This window comes from Triturus cristatus, chromosome 2_2 (assembly GCF_964204655.1).
Source record: "Triturus cristatus chromosome 2_2, aTriCri1.1, whole genome shotgun sequence".
Lineage (NCBI taxonomy): Eukaryota > Metazoa > Chordata > Amphibia > Caudata > Salamandridae > Triturus > Triturus cristatus.
The window spans coordinates 787,093,349-787,112,947 of NC_140582.1; the positions used below are offsets into that span (position 1 = coordinate 787,093,349).

The 19,599-nt window shown below is 45.5% G+C and overlaps 1 protein-coding gene across 1 annotated transcript in view; it reads left to right on the forward strand.

Moving 5' to 3' along the window:
- Nucleotides 1-19,599, forward strand: part of LOC146862774 (uncharacterized) — a 1,246,959-nt gene that overhangs the window by 579,020 nt on the left and 648,340 nt on the right. The window contains exon 9 of the mRNA XM_085642072.1: nucleotides 10,891-10,968. Coding sequence (XP_085498198.1) covers nucleotides 10,891-10,968 — 78 coding nt within the window. The remainder of the gene's footprint in view (nucleotides 1-10,890; nucleotides 10,969-19,599) is intronic.

Here is a 19,599-nt window from a genome sequence, read left to right on the forward strand (position 1 = left end):
CAACAATATTAGCAAGCCGCTGATCCTCGGGCAGCATCCCCCCTTCTTGCTTTCCCGAAACATTGCGGTGGGATAGGGCGCCATCTTGCCCGTAGTGAGCTTAAACAACTCAATGGGCAAGCCATTAGGGCCCGATGCCTTCCCACCGCGTAAGTCGTAGATGGCTTTCTCAATCTCTGCGACTGTGATGTCTAGATAAAGATCGGAGGGCTCCTCGACAGTAAGCGAGGTTAAAGAGATATCACGCAAGAGCGAGAAAGCCTCCTCCTCCGTATGTGGAGTTCGAGACATATAAAGTGACAGGTAGTATTGGCCAAATGCATCTGCTATATCCTGGGGGGCCGTGAGGCGGGAGAGAGAATCTGACTCTATTTCAGCCATGACTCTAAGGGCCTGGTCTCCACGATCTAGCCAGGCTAAAAATTTGCCAGCCTTGCCACCAACGTCATAGATTCTACTGAGTGTGGCCCTATGGTGCGTCTTGGGAGCCTCTGTCGCCTATTTGGTGTATTCCTTGACTTTAATGCGCACTCTCTGCTGCATCTCCACTGAGTCGTCAAGCCAAAGGGATTCCTCCAAAGAGAGGATTTCTCCCTCTTAGCGAGTCATATCTGCACACTTCTCCTTTCGCTGTCCCAAAATCTGAGCCAGAGCCACTCCCCTTATGACAGCCTTATAGGCTTCCACAGTGTTATCGCTGAGTCAACAGACCCGTCATTCTCTTGGAAATAGAGGTCCGACTCACTTACTATCTTATCTCTAATTGGGGGGGGTCATGAGGTACCAGGAGTTAATTGGGGCTACACGGCCTTCTGTGGGCTCCCCCATCTCCAGATGACACAGAATAGGTGAGTGGTCGGAGATGCCCCTAGCCAAGGGCTGTATTTCCTTCATGCAGCCAATTTGATGGGCGAACGTCAATATGTAGTCTATACAGGACATACTACGGTGAGCCCCCGAGTAGAAAGTGTATTGCTGTTCGGCTGGGTGTAGACTCCTCCAGACGTGCACCAGACCCATCGCCCCAAGAAAGCTGTGGATCTGCCTTGCGGGTGGGCGGCAAGGCCTTCTGTGGCCATCGGTCAAGAGTATCATACACAATAGAATTGAAGTCACTCCCAATCAATACTCTGCCATCCGTCAAAGCCAAGAGGAACTCCCCAAGGTCTGCAAAGGCTTGGGTATGCAATCCCGGCGGCACTTAGACAGAAAGGAGATTAAGCATGCACCCCTCCCAGGTCTCAGAGACGGCCACAAATCTACCCAGGGTGTCAGTGCGCACCAAGTCGATGGTCATGGGGAACGATTTCCGAACCAATATGCCCACTCCCCGAAAGTCGGAACCAAAAGCAGAGTGAGCCACCAACTGAAAACCCCACCGCGACATGGCCCTACAGGCATTCCCAAGCAAGTGCGTTTCTTGTAGAAGGATCACATCGGGGGAGTATCTTTTAAAAAATTGGAGCACTATACCCCGTTTGATCTTGTCACCCATTCCATTTACGTTCCATGACAAAAGCTTAAGCCCCTGTGTAGTTGTCTTTCCCATTGCGTCCCATTGCATGGAATTCAATTGCAGGGGGAACTTCCTGTGACCGCCCCAAGGGGAGGACACAATAGTTGACCACCTTATCTTCAGACACGGAGTTATCAAAACATGTACACATTGATTGCCTTTCCGTCAAACTAGTCATATTTGTCATACCCAAAAAATAAAGAACAATGCACACTCAAGCAACCCCCTTCACCCTATGGAAAAAACAAGCCCTCTGTACTGGGCACAAAGTAGGTCTTAAAGTATTGAGGTGACCCCTCATTCTTTCTGTGCCCTCGGGGTCTTCCACCACCAACTGTTGGATATCAAGTTCTCGAGCGTGTGTCCTATCCCCCCAAACAACCTAAACAATAAACCCAACTCCCCCCTCTCTGCAGCCCTGCTAGGTGAGTCCCCAACCTCCCACCACCTGAATTTGCAGAGCGCCTGTCGCCCCAACAATCCTGAAAGATACATTGGTGAGAAGCCGTGGACTAGCAGCCAGCTCTAAGAAGTACATATCTGCTTATGAAAGTTACTTGCCCACACTGTGACAGTCAAAAAAAGGGCAGTCTTGTTAGCAACTCATAGGGGCAGCCTATCCACCCTTAGTGATAAGAGGAAAGGAGTAATGCACATGCCATGGAATCACTGAGACAATTGAGAGGTAGCAGGCCCCCCCGCGAGAAGCACCATGCTGGAGACAAATGAGAGGTCAAAGGCCCTCCCTGCCGGAAAGTACTACTACCCACAGTCCCCCTCCCAGAACTCAAGGAAGCCCTGAGTCTGTGATCTTAAAACCAATGTGCAAGTACAGCATTGTGCGGAGTATTCCAAAGTCACTTATCTGTCCGCTGCTCTTGCATCTGGCTACTGGTTGCCCTCGAGCTCAGTCTCCTCGCGACCCTGCCTCACTCCGGGTCATTGCTGCCCTCCCTTACGACCAACGGTTCACCAGCCCTCCAGCCAGTCACTTGCTTCCGCCGGTGCATCAAAGAAGTGATTATAGTCTTAAGCAAGAATCCTATTTAACTGTCCCTTGTTGGTGCTTCTAGCTGCTAGACAAGCCCCTGCCTCCTGGTCAAGCTCCTCGCCACCCCCTTCCATCGCCGACTGCCTTTGCCCTCCTTTGTGGCCCACGGTGCACCAGCCCTCCAGCCAGTCACTCACCTCTTCCGGTTTGTTGAAGAAGTACGCCTTTCCATTGTCAAGGATTTTGAGTCGAACCGGAAAGAGCATCATGTACTTCATGTTCTGCTCACTAAGGGCTCTTTTCACCCCATCAAAGGAGCGTCGCTGGCGTTGGACATGTAGCGTGAAGTCTGGAAAGAACCGGATCATCGCATTTTTGTGCTGGAGGTCTCCATGCATCTGCGCCGCATGCAGTATGACATCTCTATCCCTGAAATTCGGGATACGGGTGATAATGGTGCGGGGTGGGGCCCTAGGTCGAGGCTTACCCCCCTGCGCTCTGTGGGCTCGCTCCACCGAGAAAAACTGCGACAGACGTTTCGGCTTTAGATGGTTCAGAATTAAGTCCTCCAGGAATAGGTCCACGGCCGGCCCCTCCATTTCTTCCAGCACCCCCACTACGCAGATATTATTGCGCCAGGCCCTCCCTTCCTGGTCTTTGAGCTGGGCATAGATGTCCGCTTGGTTCTTCGTGAGGGTCATCACCTGATCTTCAAGATGTTTCATTTTTGATTGAATGCTTCCAATATCCGCCTCCGCTGTGGCCACTTTGTCGGACATTTTGCGGAAATCCGCCTGCAAGAGATTCAGAATCTAGTTTTGGCTCTAGGGTGCCTTTCAGTTCGTGGATGGCCCTCATAATGTCTTTCAGGGTCGGGTCTGGGCTTTAATCAACTACTTCCTCTTGCGAGACTCCTCCGACCGCCCCGTTGTCTCGCATCATGACCACTCTGTATGTGTCTTTTTGGTTGGCCTGTCCGGGCCCCATCCCCTTGGTGCGGCCCATGATACTGTCCGTGGAGAACGAAGGCTGCTATCTAGAGGCTCCGGCCACAGTCAAGGGGGTCCCGCCCGTGTTTCACCGTGGGTGCGGACACTGCTCAGTCTTTTTGCTGCCTGGCCTCCTGAAGGACCTTTCACGCTAGTGTGCGCTAGGCTTGGGCCCACCACGGCCGATGGGCGTCTGTTCTCTGCACTCTCCACCAGCCTCGCAACTGGGCCGAACCACTCACGGCCACCACGCACCACAGTGGGCTGTATTCTCTTACCACGGGAGGCCGCGCCCACTTATTTGTACACTGGAGGGAGGGGGGAATACGGACCGCCCCCGCACTTCTTTGGGGCCTTCCCAGAATCCCGGCGTGTGCCCCCTCACTGGCGCACAAGCACCCTTCTTCTTCATGTCCCACTCCCAAGGGCCCAGCCGCTGCTGATCATTTCAGCCACGCTCGCATGGACCTGGGGCAGCCGCCTGGATGCACCGCCACCTGCCTCCTGCACTCCGTCGGGGCCGAGCGTCTTCATTGCACAGCGCCTCGGTCCCAATGTCAGGCAAGGCTCGGGCAGCTGTTCCTCTTCACATCCGCAATTGGACCCACGGCAGCGTCTCCGCCTAGGGCTCCCAGGGGGACGCCATCTTGCCGACACTTGCTCCCATCTTCCGATTGTTGCTCCGCCAAGCCACGGTCACGCGCCTCCGGATTTTCGGTGCCACTCAAGTGCCGCCGCCGCTCTGACTGTTTACTGCTGTAGATCGGCCCACCTGGCCAGGATTATGTCGGATGTACGCCACGCCCCACTGTTCTATTCTGTTCTTTTTATAGCAGACTTATCAAGGTCAAGCCCACATACTTTTCCCTGACTATAAAGGAATAGACAGAGCTTAGGGGTAAGTGTCTTTATATGAGACTACTATTGTGACCCCTGATCCCCGTCTGCTTGATTACTTTCCTTAGCTAAGCCAAGTATTTTAGATAGTTCATAACTCTGGTTCCTCCTTGGTTTTTCTCTTGCTTCTTTCTTTAGACAACCCAGTAATACTTTTCATGACTGGGACATTTTGGAAAAGGTTTAACACACAGGCTAAAAAACTACGTAATGTAACGGAAGCTGTGAGGAGACGGCAATACTCACAGTTACTCTCTGCTGTTTAGGTATGACACCATTCGTGTTTGCTTTTGGTGGAGGTTTGCATCTAGAAACTACGGTCTTGTACATGCAGTACTCTATGACTCACATTATTTTTCACAGATTGGTTATGGGGTGGCATGTGTGTCACATGGTGAATCTTATGGACTAATTTTTCCCACTTCTCTCAATAGGAGCACCTTTTTCTGAGCACGGAATATGGGCAACTTATCTCTTTTGGTCCAATGATGATTATGCTCTTTATATGGGTTCTACTAACACTGCTGGGTTAATCATAGGGTGATGGCTAGTAGTGACATTCACTAGGATATGTTGAAAAATGTTCAATATTTGGAATTACAGTGACTTTGCAGCCTTGAAAAAGTCCAGGAGGATGAGACACGTGTCGACTGCGGTGTTTTGGATCTCTCTGTCTGTAATCCTGACTTTGAAGTAAAGGAAGAATTATACTTCAGTGGACTGGTTTTATTCTTTATCAATGGCCTATCACTTGAAACAAGTTGGACTTCCAATCATTGAACTTTTGTGTGCTTGAGTGCGTGACTTTCCTTTGCACTACCACAGGTAAGTGGGTCTCTGCCCGGTTTAGGAGTAACCGCAATCAGCGCTCAGTTAGAAATAGGGCCTGAACAGCTTATTGGAAGACTGCAAGTAAAGTATAAATTACTTCCTCACCAGACCATTTATAATACTCCCCAGGGAATCCATCTTCTCCCGGGGATTTATGGTATGGTAATTTGGCAATGGCTGCAGAAATTTCTACTTTGCTAATGTCACCATTAAGTAAATCTCTACCTTCGTCTGTGAGGTGTGGGAGATCAATATCCGCAAGGTAGGTGGTTAATTGGTCTTCACTTGCCAGAGTGTCAGGGGTATAGAGTCTTTCATAAAATTATGCAAAAGTATTGGCTATGTCTTGGGGTTTAGTAAGAATAATGCCCATTTTCGATTGTATGGCAGGGATAGCCATGGCTGCCTCCCACTGTCTAAGCTGAACTGCAAGTAAACGGCCTGTTTTCTCCCCTTGTTCATAGTGTCTTCCTTTTAGACGCTGAAGGGCATACTCTGCTTTGGAGGTGAGCAAATTATTGAGCGCCATTGTAGCTGGGTCTAGGCATCGGCAATTTGGCACTGTGGGATGGGAAGAATACAGGCGCATGAGACGCGTAATTTGATCTTCAAGTTCAGTGCGACGTAGGGATGGCGTCTTACTGGTCTCTGCCACATCCCTCATCAGCTGTCCTCAAATAGTTGCCTTCGCAGCCTCCCAAACAGTTTTACAAGAAATAACTAATGCTTTATTATTGATTAAGTAGTCAGAGAGATGAGAACATAGTTGGACCTTACCCTGGTACAAGGGGTATCTCTAAATGTTCATTCGCCATGGTTTACGGCCTGGGGTAGCTAAATATATGTCAAGAGCAAGGAGAACTGGAGAGTAGTCAGAGAGAGCAGCTTCCAATATATGGGATTCACTAGTAATTGCAACTACCCAGTGTAATATAAGACAATCCTCTATCCTAGACTGAGTGCCATGAGCAGAGGAGAAGAAGGTATACTCCTGGCCTGTGGGGTGACAAAGACTCCAATGATCCACCAGTCCTTGATCCAATGTTATGTCTCCCAATAAGGCTCTCTCTCCCTCGTTACACCTGTCCAAGGGGCCGTCCTATCTAAGACTGCATCACGGGCAAGATTCCAGTCTCTACCATTGACATAGCTGGATGCTCCAATTTCTACTAGTAGGCGATTTACGCTAAGAAGATAGGAGCGTTTAGCTCCAGTTGGGGCATATATTGAGCCAACACAGAGGGTCCTATCTCCTATTTTTAACTTAGCAAAGACATATCTTCCATCTGGATCAATCCAGGTCTTGACAGTTGTGACTGGCAGGGATTTGTGTAAGAGGATAAAACTCCACATTTCCGTGACTGATTCTCAATGGTGGGATACTGTGCCATAAATCCACAATGAATGACTTTTCCCACCGATTCTCGTCATAGCTTGGATGATACCAATGCATCCACATGCATCTCTTGTAAAAGGGCAATATCAACTCTTTTCATTTGTAAATAAGAGAGTATTTTCTTATGCTTAATGTAATGTGTGAGACCCTTGACATTCAATGAGACAGTGCGTAGTGGATGAGAGGAAGAGTAAACGTTCGCTGTCATGTGTGCATTGGGGATCAACAGAGGTTGGTTGTTAAAGAGTAGCTAGTGGAGGAGAAGAGAGGTGTTGGATTATGGGGAGAGTAAGGAAAGAGAATAAAATAAAGAGGTAAAAGTTGTGCAAGTGATGGGATGTCAAAAATAAATGTGGGATGGAATGGGGGAAGACTATGCAAGGGAAAGGAACTGAACAAAAGGAGAGGAAAAAGGAAAGGAAGAAAGCTCTGGACAAGGTGAAAGACCAAAATAAGGGCAATACCTCTCTCAGATACTTCCTAAGAGACTAGAGAATTGTGAAGGGTAAGTGTAAAAGTGTTGTGGGTGTGCACGAGAGGACAAGAGAGAAAGGAGGAAGAGCGAGATTCTTGAGAGGTTGTAGAAAGGAAGGGGAAGAGGAAAGGAGCAAATGCGCTACGCAGGGAAGGCGTAGCACTAGGGGTATAGAACTGCTCTCTGCGGGTCTAAGCTTTCAGGCTATACACGTCAGAGGAGCCCCATCTGGCGGCAAAGTCAACAGGGACACTCACCCATGAAATAATATTTTCAGTATTGAGGTCAAGAATATATGGTCAATGATGTAAATGTCAGATTTAAAAGTCGAGGGGAGATGAGAAGAGGACAAGCATTAAAAGAGTGTAGTGTTAATGGAGAAGAGGTGGATCCAGGGGAAGGGAAAGGGAGGGAAAGGAAGGGAGTGATCCGTGTCATATAAAGTTTACCATATACAGAGTACAATCAAACAAGCTTTGCATAACATAGTAGTGACAGTTAAATATTATCAAAGGAAGAAGAACATTTTGGGACAAATAATGCATAACAGGTAAGCAGGAGTTCATCTATATATAGCCAGATGTCATAATCTGTGTTATATAAAATTTACAACAAGGAGAGTACAATCAAACAAGCTTTGCAAAATGTAATGAGAACAATTAAACATTATCATAGTTATATGATAAGAAAGGAAAGGAAGAGGGGTGTGTGAGAGAAGGAATCACGGAAAAGATAAACATTATGGAGCAAGTAATGCATACCAATTAGGCAAATATTCAGGTACTCTTCCAATTATCTTCTGCACCCGATGTAAAGGCAGCAATCATCTATCTTCTCATAGATGTAGGAAGGTTGATCATCCAAAGTTTTGGAAACACCCTCCTTGGATGAAGAGGGCTTTAAAGCTTTAAAGGAGAGCGTGATTTGTTCCTGTCTCTTTCATGTACGAGGGCAGCCACGGCTTGAAGGGCCTGTGCTCCATCTCCCAAGAAGCAAACAGGTCGATCTGAGACCGGTTTGGTTTATATCAGGTCCCTCCAGAGGGTATTGTAGAATTTCATCATGAGATTTGGGATTCAAGTTCTTGTAGAGATGTAGTACATTCCATGTTTTGAGAAGAAAGATTATCTAAGCAATGACGAAGACCCTCTGGATTAAAAAATTCCTTGGATATCCCATCTTTTGTGATCCATAGATGTGCAGGTTCAAAGAGGCCATACTTGATAACAAGCTGTCGCAAGCTGGTTCTAAGACAAAGGAAAGCTTTGCGATGGTCATTAGTTTCTTTCAAGAAATCTGCTGCAATTCTGATCTCGTGACCTTTGAATGTGTACGGGCCAGGGGTCCGAGCCACTATGATTAACTGACAGGCCTGTTCATGGTGTAGGAAACAGACAATGAGCGGACGTATATTTTTTCCCAGTGTTGTACGATCCAAAGCAATGGGCTCTCTGCATCTCCAATGGTAGGTCGAAAGTAAGACATGTGAGCTTTGGAAGGGCATCTCTAAGAAAGGATTTGTCGTCCGAGCCGGAAAGCCAAAAAAGCGGGTGTTGCCACTGCATGTGTCTTCCTTTTCTCCTGGCATTAACAAATTACAGCCACTTTCCACCATTCTCATCCTTCCTTAAATAGCAGTACTTATTTTAAAACATTTTCAATAAGGACCTCCTACTCATTGCTGGGAGCACACACCATAACACTTGTTCTGGTTCTCCACAGAAGTTGGCTTTCATCTTTATAAATGTATTTTTCTTATTTCTCTTAGTGTTCATATTTTATATGAGCATGTTATATTTAAGAATATGTTAATTCCATTATTTTTGTTTGCACCTGAATATACCATTTGATATGTATCTTTGGTCAAGAGATGGGCTTCAAGTAAGCAGAATATGGCAACCCCACACAGGCTCTGGAGCCTTATGATTTTTGCACACTTCTTGGGGCTGTTCTGGTCCTTCGCGGTAGATGTTGTAACTCTAACCATAGGCTCGATAATATTTACTCTTTTAGATAAATTCAAGTGTCCTCCTTAGTTACATATTTAATGTATGCCTGGCCACAGACACTCTCATCCCATCACAAAAACTCCCCATTTATTGTTGAACTGGATGGTAAATCGTTTTGTCCATCCCATCCCATTTCTATCCCATCCCTATTAAGCAACGTATTAAACATATCTTATTAAGTTAAAACCTAGGGTGTCCCACACCATTCCTCGCTTCTTTTGATGTCTCATTTAAGCTGAGTTTAGCAAAGACAGGGTGGCAGGGATATCTAGATATGACATAAGGGCTTCCCCGGGGCAGTAGAGACAAGGACCTCCCTTGAACAAGCTGCAAACTAGAGTCTAAACACCCTCTTACTTTGTGCTGTATTACATTGACTGGTCTGTGTTAGCGTGGCAGGGGCACAATGGTTTCAATGTCCTTCTGCATGTGTGAAATATAATTTTACCAACATGTAACTTTGAATAATGGATGGGTCGTCAATTCTAGTGCATTAGTACATTTGGTGTGCATTTTTATAGCACTTTGGAAAGAACCTCTTGCAGTACATGAGGGCACTCTACTTCGGGTGGAGTCTAACTGCTGACTCCTAAGTCTGGCTTTCTCCCAAGCATGTTGCTGAGGAGCCTACATTTAATCCCTAGTGTCACCGTGCAGACCCTTCTGAGACACTGATACATTGTTACGAGCGTACACTCTGCTTCATTGTTTTTAAGTGGCCTGCCCATATTATCGACTTTGCAGCTCAATAAAAACAAGACTTTTATCGTTTGAGGACCAGTTAATTTTGTCTTAGAGCTGCAGTCCTTTTCACTGGGCTATTGCCAGCAAAAAACATGAATGCACTAAGGTAATTTGGATGCCCCCTCTTGTTCCAGCCTGAATACGAATGATAATAAATAAGTACCAAAACCTCTGTTCCAGGAGTGTTCCTGTGACATCTCACTATAATGGTTCAGATAAATGCTCGCTCCCACCACATCAGTCTGCGATGCAATCGAATTTCCATAGGAAATGGCCATTAACAGAAATGTAATTCCCCACTGGGTGTAGCTATCAATAGTACAGCAGGTGCAGTGGCTCTGGACCCAGAGGTGTGAGGAGCCAATACACACTGATTGTGGCAGTGTTTTACCATTCAAGCTGGGGGAAGATGGCCCATTTCCTTTGCTTGCCTCAGGCCCTCTGCACCATTGCTATGCTGCTGCCAACTTCCTGCTTGAATGCTGACCACAAAAGCGGAAAAAATGCAGGAACAAATAGAATGAACTGCCCATGATACTCTCTTCTGAAAACCAGTAAACTTCCATTTGACTCCATCCCTATACATGCTTGAAATCAATTCGCCTTTCATTCTTCTGTCAGTGAGGCCATGCACCTGCTGGTGATCCTATTACACACAGTGTACAAGAGGTAGGCCCTGGTGTACTCTGTTTGGACATTGTTAACCACTCTTTACCCTCTGCCTGAAAGTCTACATGCCAAGGCTCCAAACTGTTCTCGCAATGTTCTATACTCATAGTCAAATGCACTTTTAAAACAAAGTTAAAACATATTCATCCATGGTTGATCCTGTCTGACAGTGGTGCATCAATGAACATATAAACAAGAAACACTTCTTCCACTCTTTGATAAATAAAAGGAATAAGCTTGATTTTGGTTTGGGCAACCACCCAGATCCAAGACAGTTCTCAACAGTCAAAATGGTCTTGTTTTGTGTCACAGTTATAAAGCTCTCCCATTTTAGTTCTGTGTTTTGCCGACTAACATGTTCTTCTTTCTTCAGGAAACATCCAATTTTTACTTCATGGCCATTGGAAGAGGTTGATTTTCTCGTTCACTGCTGCCTTCAAAGATATTACAGGTCTGTTAGAAAACGAACAATGTTTAAAATATGCAAAATGTTTGTGACTTCATGACTGGAGCGTCTTACGCTCAGTACCTGCTGTAGACTGTGGCACCACTATGGCACTCTTGCTGTTGGTGGGCTACACAGGAATGGTGTAGACATCCTTATAAGTCCTATTGGAGGCCCAATCAATTTATTCTTGTGTAAAGAAGCTAAGGAAGCAGTGGGGTCCCTGAGTGAAAATGAACGTGAAAGGAATGTTGGATGTGTATCCGTGGAACCGTGGGAGTCCAAAACACTGCTGTCAGCTACTGTCTCCTATTCTCTCACCTCTCATTGATTCCCCACATATTGAAGTTTCCACATGTGGATAGAATGGCTTTGCAAGGGCATAAGTTCAAATCGCAAATAACACTGTTGTAAGTCTATCGTGGAGAGTCTGACACTCCCACACAGAGTACAAAAACAGAGTATTTGACAAGTAATCCCCACGGGGCATAATATATCCATCTATGCACTTGCCGACTTTTCCATTGTTTGGTGATGGACGGAGCATCACCAATCAAACACTCCCACCCAGTCAACAGATTTGGGTTTGATCCATCACCGTTCTTTAGCCCACTCTGCCACCCCAGTTTCACCACCGCCTTTTGTACCGCTTTGTTCGCCATAAGTTGGCAGGGTATGCTCAGACGTGAGTCCCTTGCTCACTTTGCCACTGGATTCAAGCAAGCCTGGCTGAAGACGGCTGAAATGCCAGAAACCGGTCCTAGGAAGCTTGTTTCCGGTCCAGGGAAGGCATGGCTTGGCAGTTCGGGCTGGACTGTTCCCATGAGGCACAGGGTCAGACTGATTTGCATATGGCCATGTCTGAACTGGGGTGGCAGAATGGGCTAAAGAACGGTGATGAATAAACCCAGATCTGTTGACTGGGTGGGAGTGTTTGATTGGTTCTGATGCTTCGTCCATCACCACCCCCTTTTGTACCGCTATGAGGGAGCAGCAGGCATGGGAAGGGAGGGGGCAAGAAATAGTACCTAAATCACGTTGGAGCAGCTGACAGGCACTGATTAAGTTGAATCAATCTGTGCTTGGTCCCTGCTCCACAGCAAGGTTCAACCATGATTTTTTTTTACTGAACTGGCCATTAAAGATGGCTGCAAAGAAGAGTGATGCTGAAACAGAACAAATGTTAAGCAATGGGAGGTCTCCAAGCCCTTTTTGTAAACAAAATAGTCCTTGCAAGCGAGACATGTGCCAGCGCCTACTCTTGCCGACTCGACCTCAAAAAGGAATACAAGGCTTACTAAGACAAACTGACAATGCTTTGAGAACCCGTAAACCTCAATAAATAAAATATTCCTTTAAAAAAAGTTATGGGAAAGCAGTCCTTAGCAAATTGGATGCAACATGGTTAAAATAACAGTGGCACTAGAGCACAAAGATGCTTCAAAGTTTAAAAAAATAGTGGGCTTAGTTATGGGCATCACATATCTTCTTGTGACTATAATATTGATGCAGGAAGGTTGACAGCGTTCATCAATTTACATTTTCTGGTAGTTCTGCTAGCCTAATCAATACTAGAAAAATGTAAATACTCCAACACGTCACAGAAAAGGATGTTTTTAAGCTGATTAGATCGTCTAAGCAACCCAGGGCACCCGTTCCTAATGATTGACATATGTCTCTGATCAAGGAGCATCCTGAGGTACGGACTAGAGTATTTCACTGACCTTATTAACAGGCTTAGTCTCATCCTCCAGCGCATTCATGAGTGAGGATTCAAATCGAACCGCGCAATTTTTGGCTAATTGCACTTTTAAACCTGGATAGTAAAGTGTTTGTCTGAAATGTACTAGCAGCTCTACAAGGTTGAGCACATGAAATATGTCCAAGAGATCAAACCTAAATTGTTTTCCATAAACGCTCCTCCACTCTAGGTAACAGTAGGGCCTTAATATGTAGAAGCCTTGAAGGTCTAACGTGCACAGACAACATATTGGCTGCATATGTGAATAGCTCTCTCGCCTTGGGTCATGTGGATTGAGGGCAGATTGGTCAAAGCTATCAGGATGGGGCGTTAATAACGAATTGCTTAATTTATTCATCCAGTTTCATTCTGGAACTTGGGTCAGAATTAAACAGAATAATGAGCAGTATCATTCTCTGAAGATTCAAAACCACAATGGAATTATAGCAGCGTGGCTATTTGCTCCCCTGTTATTTTGTTTTTACATGTCAGACCTTTCTTAAGCCTTTAATCTCATTACTTTTATTCCATCACATAAAATAAAGTATAAGTGGTCCATCAAGAATCCCCATGTTGAAATTGTAATTCACTCTTCTTATTTTGGGGCTGTATTCAGTAGGCCAAGATATGTATGTTTATAAAGCCAAAGTAATTTCAAGGGTGTTATAAGGTTCAGCCCCTTTAACAAGCATCTTGGGATCATTTCAATCCAGTGAGAAAAATGTTATGTCAAGATTGGGGCTACTAATATGCTGTTTTTCTTGCCATTGAATATAAGAGCGATACCAAAGGGGATGATGGACGGAGCGTTTGAGGAAATGAAACACTCACCCCCAGTCAACTGATCTGGGTTTAATCCATCATCATTCTTTAGCTCACTCCACCACCCCAGCTCAGACATGCCCATATGCAAATCAGTCTGACCCTGTGCCTCATGGGAACAGTCCAGCCCGAACTGCCAAGCCATGTCTTCCCTGGACCGGAAACAATCATCCTGGGATCGGTTTCGGGTTCATAACCGTCATCAGCCAGGCAATCTTGAATCCAGTGGCAAAGTGAGCAAGGGACCCACGTCTGGGCATACCCTGCCAACTTAGGGCGAACAAAGCGATACCAAAAACTATCGATTTAGGCCCAGATCTCTGTACTTGGGTGAATGTATGACATTGTTCTGCATTCTGTCCATCAACTGTTGTTTTTTCTTTTGTCACCCGAGTGGGACGGGTATGCTCAGAAGTGGGTCCTGTGCTCTCCATGCAACTGGAATCAAGCTATCCCGGCTGAAGAGGGGTGAAACCCCGAAACCGGTCCTAGGATGCTTGTTTCTAGTCCAGGGAGGACCTGGCTTGGCAGTTCAGGCTGGACTGTTTCCATGTGGGACAGGGTCAAGACTGATTTGCATATGGCTGAGTTCAAACTGGAATGGCAGGGTGAGCAAAAAAAAATCGATGGATTTAGGGTCAGATCTCTGTACTGGGGTGAATGCATGACATTGGTCTGCATTCTGTCCATCAACTGTTGTTTTTGCTATTGAATATAAGAGCAGCCAGTTGAGAAACAAAGACTCCATAGTACTGTGAATACAATAAAAAAGACTACAATACCCATCAGACTTAGGTATTGGCATTCAAATGTTGATAGCACAGGTGTATTATTAGTACTCTATATATAGACCGCCAACAGTCCTCGTTCTGCTGGCAGTCAGGTAAATCAACTTTACTTTGTTATACTTTGACTAATTTAGCTGTTTAACATTTGAATTTTGAATTGTTAAGCATTGATATCGTTTGCTGACACAATTGTTTGTATGTAATTTGGCGTTTTGCTTACAATTCAGGCTGTGAGACACTCTGTTATAGTGAATGTGTTCCTGTGCTAATTTATTTACTGATCTAATTGCTGCTGTCAGTTTCAAATTTATTGTATTCTTTATTTAAGCAGTAGATGCCTTCTGGGGCTCAAAGCGTTCTGTGCAAACATTTGGGAGCTACTGTGTCAGGATGCCAGTTAAAAGCTGAGCATGAGTGTTTTATTTTTTTAACTCTGAGAAATTGTTCACAAGAAACATGAGGTTGGCACATCACACTTTATTGAAAGCATTTCCTTCAGGAAGTTGCAGTGCCTGCCTATACAATCTATGAAAACAAGGCCTTTCTATTGTACTGGGCTCCATGTTTTGCATTTGTGAAAGATTAGTGATTTTACATTGTAATGTCACTGTTCTTATTTCACTGTAAATTTACATTGCTGAGTATTGTTTCCTTTATACTATAATTTCTACTTAATACAATATCTGAACACACTCAATCTGCTAAGGACATACATGTGAAAGAAGACACGTTTTTACGGATAACTTAAAACAGTTTGTTAATTCCTCAGTAAACTCGGCAGTGAAGGTTTCAGTGGAAGCACTTGTCCAATATATTGGCAATAACGACAAGGGTATTCATTTGGGCCAGACCCTACGTGCTATTAGAACATTGGAATGTTGAGTGCTCCAGGCTTCTAATGGCCGGTAGAAGCCTGGGGCATCAACATTCCAATGTTTATTCATAGCAACAGCTGTGAACAAAGGCCTCAGGGAGCCCGAGGGGATTTCACCTCCATTGGCTCCATGAGGCCTTTGTTTTACAAATTTGAAGAAAATTCTGCCCTCTAGGAGAGGAAAGGTGCAATAGCCTTAGAGCTGTCCGTAGCGGGCTTTACCGGCCATTAAAGGCCTGCTCCCTTGCTGGATTAGGCCTTTAATGGTCGATGGAACCCGCTACGGTGGGCTCCAAGGCTATAGAAGCAGGAGACATTTTGCTTCCAGTGCACATCCCATCAGGAGTGATTGTCTACAACCCCTTGATTGGATGGTATGCCTAGATTTGAAAGATGTTTACCTTTCAGTTCCAATCCTTCCTCCTCATCAGAAATATCTACAGTTTCACTGGGAAACAATATTCAAAGAGTTCACTGCAGTTCCTTTCAGTCTCTCTTCTGCACTTTGGGGCTTTACCAAATAGGGTCACACACTTAATATCTCAGGACGTTCACAACCTCATTCACTTAGAAAACATTTTAATTCTATCACAAGACAAGAGAACGTCCTTTCAGATTTACAAACTATGATTTCCTGTTTCAAAAATTTGGGATTTGTCATCAATGAAAAAAAATCTTTGCTCCCTCCTATGTAGTCAAGAGGTTTTCTCGGTTTACTAATGAGTTTAACATTCACCTCCCTTCATCTGCCAGAAACTAAACTGAATGTTAATCAACAAATATTAAACCCTACATTCAGATTGATCTTACATATCCTTTCATCATATGGTACAAATATTTGGTCTTCTGTCATCATCAATGCAGCCAATATTTCCGGACCCATTTCATTATCGAGCCGATCAGAGGTTAAAAATACAACATCTATGCAAAGGCCTAAATTACGCAGATCTAATTTCCACTAGAAAAGGAGACAAAGGAGAAAGCATCCTGGTAGTCGGAAAACCTTCAGGTTTGGAATGGAAGATTCATCTCTAATACTACCCCAGATCTTCTGTTAGAATCCAACTCAAGCACATCCGGGTGGACTGCTCAATGCGGTCAGTTCTCTGCTGGCAGAGCATGGTCAAAGGAGTCCTACATGCACATAAATTATTTGAGAACTTCTTTGGGGTCCTTTGCAAGCCAGGGCTTCATGAAAAATCACATTCATTCAGTTTTTCACTGAATGTGCAGTCTCACAGCACCAAAAATCATCTACCAGTCTGTGGGTCCTCGGTCAAAGATTTGTGTGAATCTGGCAAAACAATTCTCAGAATACTTCTTTCATTATCAAACATCAGTAAGACCAGAATATATTCCTGGTTACCTAAATTCTGAAGCAGATTGGTATTTTCACAATCTACAAGACTTCGGCTACTGGCAAGTAAATGTTCAGGCATTGCAGTATCTTCAGAATCTTTGGGGTCCCTTCTCCATCGATCTTTATCCATCGAGACTGAATGATAAAGTGATCCAATTTTACAGTTGGAGGCCAGATCTGATGGCCCAGATGCTTTCCTTCATCTTTAGACTCAGGTACTGCCTTATGCCTTTCCCACTTTCTTAATGATCTATTGTGGTCTCGCCAAAATCAGGAAGAGACTGATTTCCCTTGTTGTAGTCGATCCTTTTTGGCTGTTTTAGATTTGATCTCCTACAAATGTCACTAGATGTTCCAGTGATCCTTTACAAATTTCTAAAAATCTTAAAAGACACTCAGATACAGTATCACAATTTGGTAATGTCAGGCAACCTCCAACTGATGGGTTAGAAAGTATAAGGCCTATCTGGACAGTCACAGGACTTTCGTCAGGCACTCTTGCTTTCATCAGGAAAGCCTGGGCTCAAGGGACTGCTAGAGTTTACAAGTCTCGCTGGGCCTCCTGGGTACGCTGATCCATAAACTCAAATACAGATACAAGATGTATCATCAGATGTAGCTCCCACAGCAAATATTTTAGGCTCCTTTGCAGCATCAGGAAAGAACAGTAAATACACAGTGGTTATCAAGTTCTTGTTATCACCATTACATTGCAGTGAGACTTGTGTGGGCGGGGGGTCCTCACTTACAGATTACAAGTACAATAATGATGAGCATTCCTCCTGTTCCTAAATATACATTTTTATGGGGTGTAAATCATCTTGTTTTAATCATGTTTGTCTCTTGATGCATCAATGTTAAAAGCATTATCTACAAAACCAACCATGTTACTATGTTTGGTATCTTTTAAAAGGGTTTCTAGCGCAAAGCTTGGGATCTTTTAGCTAGATGGTTTACTCCATCTTCTTCTCAATTTCGAGGAGAAACAAACTCTTATTTGAGAAGTTGTGAATCCTGCTACATCAAAGATTTTGTCTGGCACAATGTTTGAAAGAATATGTGCCTAGAGGAAGCTCCATTCAGAACATCTAATGGACAGAAATGAACATTTACATATTTGGTGTTCATTCATCGAGAGACCCCATGATATCAAAAACCTTATGGACTGGAGCTAGACTTGAAGGCATCTTAAGAGCAGCTGACTGATAATGAGCATCTACTTGAAAATCTTTTATTTCAAATCAGTATCTCATACTTCTTTTTCTGTAGTTAATTTGCAGTGAAAACTCATAACAGGAGCCTCTGATTTTGAAAAAAAATATGGATTTTCCAAGTGTTATGAAGGAAAGTCCTAATATTATTAAAGACATGGAAGCGAGTATTTTTTCCACTGGTCGGTGTGTCTGATGCATTTTTAAGGAAATTTGCCCTCCCTTTATGAGTTTAACCACTGTTTTGTTTAGTATTTTAGTTACATTAAAAGGCAAGAAAGACAGCATAATACTCGCTTCTGAGTCTTAGATAAAATTATGACGTTCCTTCATAACACTTGGTAAATCTGCATTATCATTGTTAAGGCAAAGCAACTCACATGCCACAATACGGTGGATGAACGACTGCGCCAACACCGTCGCTCCACTGAAAAACCCCACCAACACAGACACCACCAGAAGAGTCAGCTTGTTCACTCCGGAACTCCTCAACTCCAAACGCACATGCCGGAAACTAGAAAACATATGGCACAACGACAAGACGCCAGACAGCCGCACTGCCCACAGAGACGCCATCCGCAACCACCACCACCTCATCAGGACCGCCAAAAGAATCTCCTTCACAGACCGCCTTGACAACAACGCACACAACAGCAAGGAGCTCTTCACCATCGTGAAGGAACTCTCCAACCCCAGCTCCAACGCCGTCAACATCCCACCATCGCAAGCCCTGTGCAACTCCCTCGCCACCTTCTTTCACCGGAAAATTACCGACATCCATGACAGCTTCAAACCCCGGACGACCCCTGCCAACCACACCGCATCCATCCCACCGCACCCCACCGCCCATGACACCTTGACTTCCTGGGCCAACGTAAGCATCGAGGACACTATCAAGACCATGGGAACAATTCACTCTAGATCCTCATCCGACCCTCTCCCGCACCACATCTTCAACAAAGCCAGCAAATCCACCGCTCCCCACCTGCACAGAATCATCAACCTGTCCTTCGAGACCTCCACCTTCCCTGAGATCTGGAAGCATGCAGAGATCAACACCCTACTAAAGAAACCCAAGGCGGACCCAAGCGACCTCAAGAACTTCAGGCCCATCTCCTTGCTTCCATTCCCAGCTAAAGTCATCGAGAAGATAGTAAACACCCAGCTCACCCGCCACCTCGAAGACAACAACATCCTAGACCATCCCAATCAGGATTCCGCAGCAACCACAGCACCGAGACAGCCCTCATCGCCGCCACAGACGACATCAGGACCCTGCTGGACAAAGGCGAGACGGCTGCCCTCATCCTCCTGGACCTCTCCGCCGCCTTCGACACCGTCTGCCACCTTACACTACGCACACGCCTTTACGACGCAGGGATCCGTAACAAGGCCCTGGACTGGGCCACCTACTTCCTCTCCGGCAGACCGCAGAGAGTCCGCCTCCCCCGTTCCGATCAGAGGCCTCCAAGATCCTCTGTGGCGTCCCTCAAGGATCCTCCCTCAGCCCAACACTCTTCAACGTCTACATGGCACCACTAGCAGGCATCGCCCGACAGCACAACCTCAACATAATCTCATACGCCGACGACACTCAGCTGATCCTCTCCCTCACAAAGGACCCCCTCACCGCCAAATCCAACCTTCACCAGGGAATGAAGGCCGTCTCCGACTGGATGGAGGACAGCCACCTCAAACAGAACACAGACAAGATGGAAATCCTCTTCCTCGGACCCAACCCCTCCGCTTGGGACGAATCCTGGTGGCCCACTTCACTGGGGTCCCCCCCGGCCCCCACCGACCATGCACGCAACCTGGGAGTTATCCTCGACTCGAAACTC